The 12,815-nt window shown below is 46.8% G+C and overlaps 1 protein-coding gene across 1 annotated transcript; it reads left to right on the top strand.

The window, feature by feature from the left end:
* Positions 1-765: 765 nt before the first annotated feature.
* tmem170b (transmembrane protein 170B) lies at positions 766-10,693 on the top strand. Its single transcript, XM_061741253.1, has 3 exons — positions 766-999; positions 8,069-8,239; positions 10,164-10,693. Exons 1-3 carry the CDS (start codon positions 909-911, stop codon positions 10,292-10,294), a joined length of 393 nt encoding a protein of 130 aa, XP_061597237.1. The 5' UTR covers positions 766-908; the 3' UTR covers positions 10,295-10,693.
* Positions 10,694-12,815: the final 2,122 nt, after the last annotated feature.

The following is a 12,815-nucleotide window of genomic DNA, read 5'->3' as shown; positions in this document are numbered from 1 at the left end:
ATTTTTTTTTTATTTGAGCGGGGTTTATTTTATTTGCAGCGGGGTTTGTTTTTATTTGGAGCATTTATTTTATTTGCAAAGCGTTTATTTTATTTGCAGCGGCGTTTCCTTTTATTTGCAACGGCGTTTGTTTCTGTTTGCAACGTTACTTTATTTTCAGCAATGGCGTTGGTGTAACGCGGAACCATAAATCAGCCAGTGTACGTCACTCATCTGCGTCCAGCGTGCAGTTAATGTACCTGCACCAGCAGGACGCTGCTCTCTGCTGCACCGTTAACACAAAGTAACGATGGATATTCGGAAGTGGTTCAAGCACAACCACCCCAGCAAGTTTATATTTATAGTTATATTTATTTTTGTTATTTATTTTTCTCTGTTTTATTTTCTGTTGCTAGATTGTCTGATGGGTGAGGTAGCCCAGACTAAATGTAGCATTTTCTTTGTTCTGCAGCAATATTGCTGCAATAAAGCATTTGAAATACACTTTAAATATTCTTGTTTTGCTATTATCATTTCGCTTGAAATTATGGGAAAATGCATAATTTAGTGTTGAATAACGTGCCAGGCATGTGCACCCCCTCTGATCTGAGATGTAGCCCTAATCATCATTTTCTAGAACCGGCCCTGCATCAGCATCCCAGAGAGAATATTAACATCGGTCCCGGTGTTCCTACGTCACCATTTCACCCCCGACGTCACGCCCCCCCCCCCTGGTTAAAGGGACGCTGGCCCTTTAAGAGCCGCGTCGCTGCCAGCTGATGCAGGACGGAGCGTGATCATCCCCGCCATGGAGCCCGCACCGCCGAGGAGGACCCGGGCAGACCCGGACCGGTAGTGGGGGTGGGTTAGACCTGCCCCGGACCGGAGCGGACCGTCCCGGACCGTCCCGGACCCGCCCGGACCGCGGCATGGCGCCGAGCCGGGACTTCTCCGTGAACCTGTCGGTGCAGCAGGTGCTGAGTCTGTGGGTGCAGGGAGCCACGCTGGAGCACTTCACAGGTACGAGCCCCGCGGGGCCGCGCAGGGCCGCGGGGCCGCGCCCGCCGCCGGTTCCGCTCGTGCACGTTAAAGCGCACCGACCCCGCTGCCGCATCAGTCCGGCCCGGAGCTCTGGTCCCGGAACCTGGGGGGTCCTGGGGTCTGGGACGGTCCAGGCTCCCGGGGGAGGGAGCATCATGATGAGGGCTCCTTCATTTGTGTTCATTATTTTCTAATTTATTCGGATTAATCGATATAGCTCCATAGTGTTTGAACTAACCACCCGTTTCAAATGCTATCAGTCCACGGAATAGGAATTTATCATAGGAATGTATCATGTGTAATCAGAGTCTTGAACGGTGTGAGTAGATGGGATACTGTAAAACTTAATTCGTTACATCTCTTTAAAAACTCACTATATTCCAACCTCAATAAACCATGTAGTTGCCTCTAGTGGTATTGCCTTCTCATTTTATTTTAATTTATTTATTTTATATATAATGTATCTATTTCTTCATATACTGTATCATAACGATGATGATAATGACTATTATTAATATTAAAATTGTTGTTCTTGTTGCTATTACTGCATTAAATGCAGTGTTTACCTGTGTTCTTCAGGTGTAGTAGGTCTTTGGGACTGGTGCGTGGGTGGGTTAGTGTGTGAGAGCCTTATGTATTATCAGGGGTGCACACAATCAGGCTGATTACACATGATAAATTCCTATTCAGTGGACTGATAGCATTTGAAGCCGCTGAACTAACCCGTAATTTAGTAACGCGTTACAGTAACACCGTTAGTTTTGGCGGTAACTAATACTCTAACGCATTACTTTTTAAATTCAGTAACGCAATTACCGTTACCAAACGGTGCATTAGTCCGTTATTTCTGGCCAGCTAGAGTGAAGCTTTTTTTCCCCGACACACGGAGACCAGAGGAAACGTAGTGTATGTGCATTCAAAAACATGACAGTCATGGCGAGCCAAGAGAAGGCGAGTTTCGCAACGTGGAGATATTGTCATTACAGTAATCCCTCGTTTTTCGCAGGGGTTACGTTCCAAAAAGAACCCGGCACCGCCTCGCACGTCCTCTGCTCTTCAGAGCCGCTGCATCCCGACTCTGTAGCGTCTTTTTCTCCTAAAGCCAGGAGTGTTTTTCGAGAAAAGAAAATAGTTATGGGTCGTTGTTGTCGCTCTTTTTTCTTCTGGGCAAAAAGATTCTTATAAACCGACATGCCACCATGGATTATATCTGAGACTGTAATGACCGATTCATCAAAGGGTCCCGTTCTTGAGCTGCTGCTGAAGCTCATTGGCCGTCTCAGCATCGTTGCTAAGCAACCAACGTTATTGACACAGGAAGTGAAGAAGCAGGGAGACTGTTTTAGATTTAGATTTTAGATTTTAGATTTAGATTGCAGAACACGATGCACAATGCAAATCCATACACTACCTGCTGAAATGAAGTCTAGAGGGGCATTAAATGGGAGCATTTAAAATAATGTTTTTTTTTAAAGTAACTAAAAAGTTACTTTTCATAGTAACGCATTACTTTTTGGTCTAAGTAACTGAGTTACTAATTGAGTTACTTTTTAATGAAGTAACAGTAACTAGTTACTATTTTTCAGTAACTAGCACAACACTGTCCATAACTGAAGCCAACGTGGACGTCAGAGAAGCTGCAGTTCCTCTGCTGACCATCAGGGGTCCGGAGCCGCCGGTGGCTCGACCTCCATGACAAAACGTCCAACTTTACAACAGAAATAAACACGTTATACTTTGTAAAACGGTTAAAGATAACTACAAATGTACGCTTCTTTAGGGGCGTGGCTCTCTTGAGTGACAGCTGCTTATGCATCAAGACATTTAATTCAGTGAACTTGAAGTGTGAATGAAGCCCTGACGGGGAGTCAGCGCTCTTATTTTGAAAATATTATGGCAGATTAGGGTGTTAATAATGCTGAATGAGCCCTGCAAAGGATTCTGGGTTGGCCTCGATGGATTCTGGGATCTGGTTTCCTGCGAGGTGACATCACACCCACCTGGAGAATAATCAGATTACAGATCAGATCTGCGTTTCGGGGAGGATTCCCAGCAACGCGGCTGATTCTGTCGCGTCGACCCGAGCTTTAGGAGCGTTGGAGCCACCGGCCTGAGCAGGAAGTGTCTTCAGAGTCTTCGGCCCACTTCCTGTGTTGAGAAACGGCCGCTGACTCAGCAGGATGCTGCGGAGCGCTGACAGGAAGCTGAGCTGCAGCGTAACGAGCTGCAGGCCAGACTCTGCGCCCGCGTCGCCCAGTGGCGGCGAGGACGTCGTTAGCTCCTCCGAGGCGAGGGGACCTCAGAATAACCACTTCCTGTCTGATAGACGCTGCTGGTTTCACTTCTGCAGTCACAACAGGACCAGAGCTTCTGGGTGGAGCTACTTTCGTCAACGAAAATTATGACTAAATATCGTCGTCAACGAACCTTTATCACCTGAGGAAAACGAGACGAGACGCAACGAAAATGCTGGTCATGTGACGATAACGATAATTAAATATATAATGCAATATCGTAGACGAATAAAAGCCAGTCTAAAATGTAGATTACAAAATAAAAAAAGGATCCTAATCATGAGAGTTCAACGTAGATCTAGGTATCATCTGCATAAGCTGTGACAAGAGACCTCAAGATGATGGAGAGTCTGGAACAGGAGCAGGAGCCCCAGAACTGGTCCCTGTGGGACTACGGTTGTCTTGGTGTTTCTTAAAGATTCATATTCAAAACTGTTTCCACATAACAGACTCGTTAGGAGTAAAGTTGCTTTCGTCAACGAAAATTATGACTAAATATCGTCGTCAATGAACCTCTATCACCTGAGGAAAACGGGACGCAACGGGACGACTAAAATGTAGATTACAAAATAAAGATGGTAGCACGCAGTAAACGGTGGTCAAGAGCAGAGACAATTTATTTAATAAATAGCTTGGAGGACCTGGAAATAATTAAAAGAACAGATGGCAAGAAACATAAAAATTGTGAGCTTTTCAAAGTTGTAAGTTTGTTTTTCTTCCGGTAGACGTAACTTCCAGTCCGCCGCCCTATCCAATCAGAACCTTCCCAACCCCAGACCTTAAGCGGAATTGGATAAAGCCGATCAAACGTGTTTTCCATGTAAACCTCAATTCAGAATTACTATTTCCATGTAAACTCGAAGGAAAATAGTTTAATTCGGAATTATTTAATTCGGAATAATTAATTCCGAATTAAAAAAACATCATGTAACCGTGGCCAATGTCCATGTTTTCAGTAGTTTCTTCTGGTTTAGTCTTTAAACCAGTTTAGTCTTTAGATCTTTGGATCCACTTTCCTTCATAGATGTGGAAAAGAAAACCCAATGTGTCGTGGAAAAAGAAAAAGATGGGGAGAAATGTGGAAAAATAAATATGTTGTAAACTCAAATGAGATTCTTCTGTATCTGAAATGAATGTATTCTTGAGTCTATAAGGTAACAATAATATAATAATAAGATAACCTTGTTTGAATTGTAAAATGGGTTTGGCTAAATACAATATTTGACTAAAACTAGACTAAAATGGACAATTGTGACTAAAATGCTTAGACTTTTAGTCGACTCCGAGCATCGCCTGGCTGTAACCTACTTACTGCTTATGAGGTCGTTTCCTCTGCAGCTTCATTATTCTTAAATTAATTAGAAGTGAAATGTTGCGTCCTGCTCTCATCGGGACCTCGGGTCCCGCAGGAGTCCGGTCCGGTCCAGGTTCTGTGGTCCTGCTGGACCCGGTCCAGGTTCTGTGGTCCTGCTGGACCCGGTCCGGTCCGGTCCTGTCTGGTCCTCTGTCAGCGCTCAGCCGAGCAGCACAAACGGCTATTGTCTCGCCGTGCTGTCACATCTCTCTCCGCTCGGCTCACAGCCGGATCAATAAGTGAAGAGGAGGAGGAGGAGGAGGAGAGAATACATTCATTCCAGATACAGAAGACTCTCATTTGAGTTTACAACATATTTATTTTTCCGCATTTCTCCCCATCTTTTTCTTTTTCAACGACACATTGGGTTTTCTTTTCCACGCATGTAGGAAAGTGGATGCAAAGATCTAAAGACTAAACTGGTTTAAAAACTAAACCAGAGGAAACTACTGAAAACATGGACATTAGCCACGGTTACATGATGTTTTTTAATTCGGAATTAATTATTCCGAATTAAATAATTCATAATTCAACTATTTTCCTTCGATTTTACATGGAAATAGTAATTCTGAATTGAGGTTTACATGGAAAACACGTTTGATCGGCTTTATCCAATTCTGTCTGGGGGTTGGGAAGGTTCTGATTGGATAGGGGGGCGGTCGGGAAGTTACGTCTACTGGAAGAAAAACAAACTTACAACTTTGAAAAGTTCACAGTTTTTATGTTTCTTGCCATCTGTTATTTCAAATTATTTCCAGGTCCTCCAAGCAATTTATTAAATAAATCGTCTCTGCTCTTGACCACCGTTTACTGGGTTGCTGCCATCTTTATTTTGTAATCTACATTTTAGTCTGGTTTTTAATCCTCTACAATATTGCATTATATATTTAATTATCGTTATTGTCACATGACCAGCATTTTTGTTGCGTCTCGTTTTCCTCAGGTGATAAAGGTTCGTTGACGACGATATTTAGTCAGAGGAGGAGGAGGAAAAGGAGGAGGAGAATCAGAATCATCTAACGCTTCGTATTTATGAACATTAAAGGTCTTTATCACAGTTTAAGGTGAAAAATCAGGTCTGGATCCAGATCCTGGTGCATGACCATTACTGCCATGTTGGCTTCAACTCAGAATTTGGATGGTTTGTTTTCACCCGACCCCAGACTGGTTCTGGACTGGTGTTGGATCCGGTCCCGAGCTGGTTCTGGACTGGTGTTGGAAGAAAACATTTTGAGAAAAAAGTCGACTTTTTTATCGAAATTGTGTTTCAACATTAATCTCGACATTTTGACTTTTTTCTCAACATTTCGACTTTTTTTTTTAAATGCATAATGAAAAAAGAATCTTTCCCTCTCAAATATTTTTTTTGTCCTGCATGGCCCTAATACTGTTCTGTAGAGAAGCTTCAAGCGCCAACGCTTTTTAATGTTTTTAGTTTGTCTCTGCGCTGCTGAAAAGTCCGTTGGTAGCTGAGCAGCTATGAAGTGACAGAGCTCCTGGTAGATCTGGTCGTTCCTTATCGCCCGTCTAGATCCCTTTTTAATTCTCTCCTCAGCACCAGGTTTATGAACATCTGCACCTCAGAGTTGGATCACCAAACAGACTTCTGCTGCCGTTGCTGGTGGAATAAAATGAACAAGAAGCCGCCGTCAGAGTCGCTCTTTCTCTGATGTCACATCCTGATTCAGACGTCTGACTCCAACCCCCCGACCAATCGGTGGCCTGTTGTGTGATGACATCACAGCCCGACTCAGCCGCTTAGAACCTCAGCAGAGTAGAAACAGAAAAGTACCTGGCACGTTAGAACGTTAAGAACCAAACCGAGTGGAGGAGAGATGAGTTGGTGCTGGTGGAAAAGCACCATTAGACTCAGTTTAAAATCTGCATTTACACTCAGTTTAATCAGCTTAAAAGCTGCATTTAAACTCAGTTTCAAGCTGCAGTTAGACTCAGTTTAAACAGTTTAAAGCTGCAGTTAGACTCAGTTTAAACCTTCAGTTAGACTCAGTTTAAACAGTTTAAAGCAGCACAACGGAACTTTCAGCTTTTGTTGAGTTTGGCGGCATCTTTTGGACAAAAGCAGTAGTGCTTTACCAGAAAGAACACTACGTTTCCCATGAGCACCAGCGCGTACTGCCAGAAACTCCTGTCCCGTGATAGAGAATGAAGACGGGACGGACTTTTCTGTTTCACCAAGTGAACAGACGGAACGCAACCAAAAGATGTTAAACTGCTGGAAAGGAACTGGAATTTACCAGGATACCTTAAACAAGGAACCCAGGGAGCGGTATATGGAGAAAATAATGATTATTAACGGTCTGGATCCATATGAAATCCCTACTAAAGAATGGAGCTGCTCGTCGGAGCTGCACTCTTTAGAAAGGATTTACTGCCAGTGTTTGGCAGCTGCTTTGGTAAATGTTTGACTCGCCATGTGTTTCAATAAATTTGTATAATAGTACAACATACAGTACATGTTTTGTATCCCTCTTACTTCTCTTTTCTTTTTTTTGATTGCTATATTATGGTGAAGAGGCTCCGAGGCGTGAGCAATATTTTTGGTTTCCTCGTGAGATAATTTTTTTCCTCTGCAGCTACAAATAAGAGTTAATATTTTTTCCTCAACAAACTAGTTTTATCTGAAGACTGGGGTTAATTGCACCGCAGAGAGCTGGCCAGCAACTGCGTTTAGCTGGAGAAGTGGGAATAAAACCCGGGTTTTGATCCGACCCAGTCTGTGTGAGTGTTTGTGGTACTGTGTGGAAGTTGTTTGGTCGTTACAGCCGCGATCCAACCGAGCCCGACGACTCTTTCACTCTTTTACTCTGTTATATCAGATACTTGGCCTCCGTGGTTCTTCCTCCAAGCAGGAAACCGGTGAAAAGTTAAACCATTAGGGTCTTTTCCCCATATCTGTTGTGTGGAGCTGCTGCAGCCACAACAGAGCAACGGGTTACCACCTTCTGCGGAGCCCTGCGCTCCAAGCCCCGCCCATTTTCGTCTCGACTGCGAATCGGGAAGGAGGGGGAAGTGACGTATGCCGTAAAGCAGTCAAAGCCGTAAAGATTTGTAGTTTTTTAGTGTGGCAGGGTTCCTACCATGCTCCTCAAAGTTACATAGTGCAAGTGAAGGCGATACAGACCCCCCCAGACCATGACAGAGGTGTCTTTAAACCTGTTGGAAGTTGATGTACCATCACAATGACTCTGGAAATGATTAAAGGTGGAAAAGTTACATAGTGCCGCTTTAAAGCTGCAGTTAGACTCAGTTTAAACAGTTTAAAGCTGCAGTTAGACTCGGTTTAAAGCTGCAGTTAAACTCAGTTTCAAGCTGCAGTTAGACCCAGTTTCAGCTCCAGACCTGGTCCAGGTTCCTGACCCCCGTCTCCTTGTCCCCCCAGAGATGTGGTACTGGGTGTTCCTGTGGTGTCTCTTCTCCTCGCTGTTCGTCCACGGCGCCGCGGGGCTGCTGATGCTGGTCCTGCTGCAGCGCCACAAGTGGGGTCGCCTCATCACGCTGGTGCTGGTCAGTGGGGGCTTCCTGGCGGCGCTGTCCGGCGCCGTCGTCACCAGTGAGTCTCTGACATCAGCTGTTACGGTGTTCTGTTCTGTTCTGTTCTGTTTGCAGAGCTACAATTTTACTGTGTTTTACTCCCCAACCCACTTCCTTTTCCCCCAAATGGTCCTTGTCGCTTGCCAGGCCGTCATTGTAAATAATAATGTTCTTAATGACCTGCCTGGTTAAATAAAGGCCAATGACTGAATGAATATCAAGTAAAGCGATAGAATGGATTTTCTTCTCTTTATCATATAATGTTCACAAAGTGTAATGCAATTCATGTCATGGGTTGTGTATTTTGAAGGATCAAATACTCAACATCCCAATTCTTCCATTTTTAAATCAATATTTCAGGGGTAGCATAATTTGATAGTCCAGTAACGTCCTATCAAATAATGCTCCCGTCACTTAATGCATTCAGGTAAGATACTAATCCCGTCACTGCCTCTGCAGGATGAATGTCAGCATACTTATACCTCAATAAATCAGCTTATTAACAGAGTTAAGCTAACACTGATCTGATACTGCGCCGCAAAACAGATTTTTAGAGAGAAAAGGAGAAATCCGGGCACGGGAAGCATTTAAAATTATCTCTGCTGGCTTGTGTATATATAAATATATATCTTCTTAGGGATTTTGAGGATGTTACTCACCGTTATACCACGGTCTGTGTGTGTCTGTGAATACTCGATTCTGATTGGCTGGCAAGTGTAGGTTAAAAGTGATAATCTACACCTAGAAAACGAGTTCAGTCAAATTGCCTGATAACTTTAATATCATTGAGCTGGATCAACTGCCAGGTGGTAACCACGGCAACGGAGATTCAGAGAAGAAGAGCCGGCTACCGCAGGACGGTAAAGAGCAGAAGTCTGGCAAATCTTAATATATATATATATATATATATATATATATATATATTATACTGTATACACTCAGTTATGTGTTTCAGATGAGCAGTTCAGGTAAAAACGTCAGTCAAATCAGCAAAAATGTCAGTTTGCTGGATGAAATATATGAATTCCTGATAAAATAAGTTCGTTAGTGCACAGCTCTGCTCATGTGTGCATGTGAATGAGTGTACGTTTGTGTTTGTGAATGAAAGCACAATCTGCATTGAGGCTTCTCGCTTCGGGAATCCCAGTCTGTGATTGGACGCTGTCTCGGCAGCGCTGCTGCTCATTTACATAAAGTTGAGTTTTTTCAACTTCAAATTGACGCTCTGGACGGGTTGCTCCCGCCACCTCTCGACGCGCGCTTTCATAGAAAATGAATGGCAGCCGGACGACTATGGCGCTTTCTTTGACTACGTTTACATGCAGTCAAAATTTCGGGTTATTGCTAATAATTCGGTTACTGAAACATTCGGAATATTCCGTTTCCATGCGTGAGCAAACAGGGTTATCCCTGTATACATGGTAATTAATCATTTGGAATATCTGGATCAAACCAGCGACGCAACGAGAACATCATGACGCAATTTAGGGTCATTTCCGCTTCTTCTTCCTGTATCCAAATTCAAAACAAATGCTGCTTCGCGAAATGTTCATATCCTTCATTACATTTATGAAGTGATTAGTCTCCTCCTGGTCTTGCATTTCTCCGTGTTTATAAGAACTTCCTGGACTCAAAAGACCAAGATTCCTTGCGAACAGAGCATTCGCAGAAAACAAATTCCTGTTCCGTTTGATGGGGATATCCCGTTTGGCGTTTACATGACCCAATATTCAGGTTTTAAAAGGAGTAACCCAGGGCTCATATTCGGGTTTTTAAAAACCGGAATATGAGCAAATTCGGGTTATTTAAAGGGGTTATTGGTGTTTACATGGCCGTGCAAATTCGGGTTATTGCCAATATTCGGGTTTTAAAAGGGTTATTGACTGCATGTAAACGCAGTCAGTGTGAATCCAGGGTAACCCGTGTCTGTGTTTGGTCCTCAGGCGCGGCGGTGGCCGGCGTCTACCGCGTCGCCGGGAAGGACATGGCGCCGCTGGAGGCGCTGGTGCTCGGCGTGGGCCAGACCGCCCTGTCCCTGGTCGTCTCCTTCTCCCGGGTCCTGGCCACGCTGTGAGAGACGGGGACCAGGCCGGTCCTGACGCTAACGCACAAGTGCTTCTGCAGGTCCAGGTCCTGAAGGCGTCCCACGGGATCCAGTTCCGGTTCCATGACCTCCGACGGGCGATGGATCGGGGAGCCGTGAGCCGGCAGTATTGATCGGTGGACAAACGTTTCTTATCAGTATTAATTAACAGCAGCTGTTGACGTGCCAACAGGAACTCTTGAGGCTCAGGTCAGCAGTTGGACCCAACCGGAAAACTGGCTCCAGATCAGCGTGGACACGTGACCGGGGGCCCCATGTAGCACCAGAACCCCCCCCTGGGTCGGAGAGAACGTTTAAAAGCTGAGCTTGGACCAAAGGAACCTGGGGAGAACCTGAGCCGTAGGACCCGGCTGTGGACTGGAACCAGGAGACGACGAAGCTGGAGGACGTTTGGTTCTCCCTGGATCCACAGACCACCAGGGTCCAGATCCAGACCTGCAGGTCCTCTTGTCCCCGTTACAGCAGAAATCTGCATCTTTGTTGTTTCTACTTTATGTTTTGAGGTCAGACCCGGTCCGGTCTGCAAGCTGAGCTCCGCTTCCTGGTTCCGGTCTCAACCGGGTCTCTGTGGCTTCATGGTCTGGTTTCAGAACCGTTTCCGGGGCAACGGCCCCCCTGGTAAGGTACCGGGCCCTCTGAGTCCAGTCCGTCTTCGGCGTTTCGGCCTCAGAACCCAGACTCGAGTAGGAAACTGGACTCCAGTCGTGTGATCCCAAGTCTCTGACGAGTCCAGGTCTCTGACGAGTCCAGGTCTCTGACGAGTCCAGGTCTCAGTGACGAGTCCAGGTCTCTGACGAGTCCAGGTCTCTGACGAGTCCAGGTCTCAGTGACGAGTCCAGGTCTCAGTGACGAGTCCAGGTCTCAGTGCCGAGTCCAAGTCTCTGACGAGTCCAGGTCTCGTGACGAGTCCAAGTCTCTGACGAGTCCAGGTCTCGTGACGAGTCCAAGTCTCTGACGAGTCCAGGTCTCGGTGACGAGTCCAAGTCTCTGACGAGTCCAGGTCTCGTGACGAGTCCAAGTCTCTGACGAGTCCAGGTCTCTGTGACGAGTCCAGGTCTCTGACGAGTCCAGGTCTCGTTGCCGAGTCCAAGTCTCGGTGCCGAGTCCAAGTCTCGGTGCCGAGTCCAAGTCTCTGACGAGTCCAGGTCTCTGACGAGTCCAGGTCTCTGACGAGTCCAGGTCTCTGACGAGTCCAAGTCTCTGACGAGTCCAGGTCTCTGACGAGTCCAGGTCTCTGACGAGTCCAGGTCTCTGACGAGTCCAGGTCTCTGACGAGTCCAAGTCTCTGACGAGTCCAGGTCTCTGTGACGAGTCCAGGTCTCTGACGAGTCCAAGTCTCTGACGAGTCCAGGTCTCGGTGACGAGTCCAAGTCTCGGTGACGAGTCCAAGTCTCGGTGACGAGTCCAAGTCTCGGTGACGAGTCCAGGTCTCGGTGATGAGTCCAGGTCTCTGACGAGTCCAGGTCTCGGTGATGAGTCCAGGTCTCTGACGAGTCCAAGTCTCTGACGAGTCCAGGTCTCTGACGAGTCCAGGTCTCTGACGAGTCCAGGTCTCCGACGAGTCCAAGTCTCTGACGAGTCCAGGTCTCCGTGACGAGTCCAGGTCTCCGACGAGTCCAGGTCTCTGACGAGTCCAGGTCTCTGACGAGTCCAAGTCTCTGACGAGTCCAAGTCTCGGTGACGAGTCCAAGTCTCTGACGAGTCCAAGTCTCTGACGAGTCCAGGTCTCTGACGAGTCCAAGTCTCTGACGAGTCCAGGTCTCTGACGAGTCCAGGTCTCCGTGACGAGTCCAGGTCTCCGACGAGTCCAGGTCTCTGACGAGTCCAAGTCTCTGACGAGTCCAGGTCTCCGACGAGTCCAGGTCTCTGACGAGTCCAAGTCTCTGACGAGTCCAAGTCTCTGACGAGTCCAGGTCTCTGACGAGTCCAGGTCTCTGACGAGTCCAGGTCTCTGACGAGTCCAGGTCTCTGACGAGTCCAGGTCTCTGACGAGTCCAGGTCTCTGACGAGTCCAAGTCTCTGACGAGTCCAGGTCTCTGACGAGTCCAGGTCTCTGACGAGTCCAGGTCTCGGTGACGAGTCCAAGTCTCTGACGAGTCCAAGTCTCTGACGAGTCCAGGTCTCTGACGAGTCCAGGTCTCTGACGAGTCCAGGTCTCGGTGACGAGTCCAGGTCTCTGACGAGTCCAGGTCTCTGACGAGTCCAGGTCTCTGACGAGTCCAGGTCTCGGTGACGAGTCCAGGTCTCTGACGAGTCCAGGTCTCTGACGAGTCCAGGTCTCTGACGAGTCCAGGTCTCTGACGAGTCCAAGTCTCTGACGAGTCCAGGTCTCTGTGACGAGTCCAGGTCTCTGACGAGTCCAAGTCTCTGACGAGTCCAGGTCTCGGTGACGAGTCCAGGTCTCTGACGAGTCCAAGTCTCTGACGAGTCCAGGTCTCTGACGAGTCCAGGTCTCTGACGAGTCCAGGTCTCGGTGACGAGTCCAGGTCTC

The sequence above is a fragment of the Cololabis saira genome, chromosome 15 (genome assembly GCF_033807715.1).
Source record: "Cololabis saira isolate AMF1-May2022 chromosome 15, fColSai1.1, whole genome shotgun sequence".
Lineage (NCBI taxonomy): Eukaryota > Metazoa > Chordata > Actinopteri > Beloniformes > Belonidae > Cololabis > Cololabis saira.
This window is presented reverse-complemented; position numbering and strand designations above follow the sequence as displayed.

What these genes read in the sequence shown, in the direction of transcription:
- tmem170b (XM_061741253.1), top strand. Translation starts at nt 909, where the DNA reads ATGGCGCCGAGCCGGGACTTCTCCGTGAACCTGTCGGTGCAGCAGGTG. An exon ending in CACGCTGGAGCACTTCACAG is followed by an intron (nt 1,000 to 8,068) that starts GTACGAGCCCCG and finishes TTGTCCCCCCAG; the next exon opens with AGATGTGGTACTGGGTGTTC. An exon ending in GTCCGGCGCCGTCGTCACCA is followed by an intron (nt 8,240 to 10,163) that starts GTGAGTCTCTGA and finishes TTTGGTCCTCAG; the next exon opens with GCGCGGCGGTGGCCGGCGTC.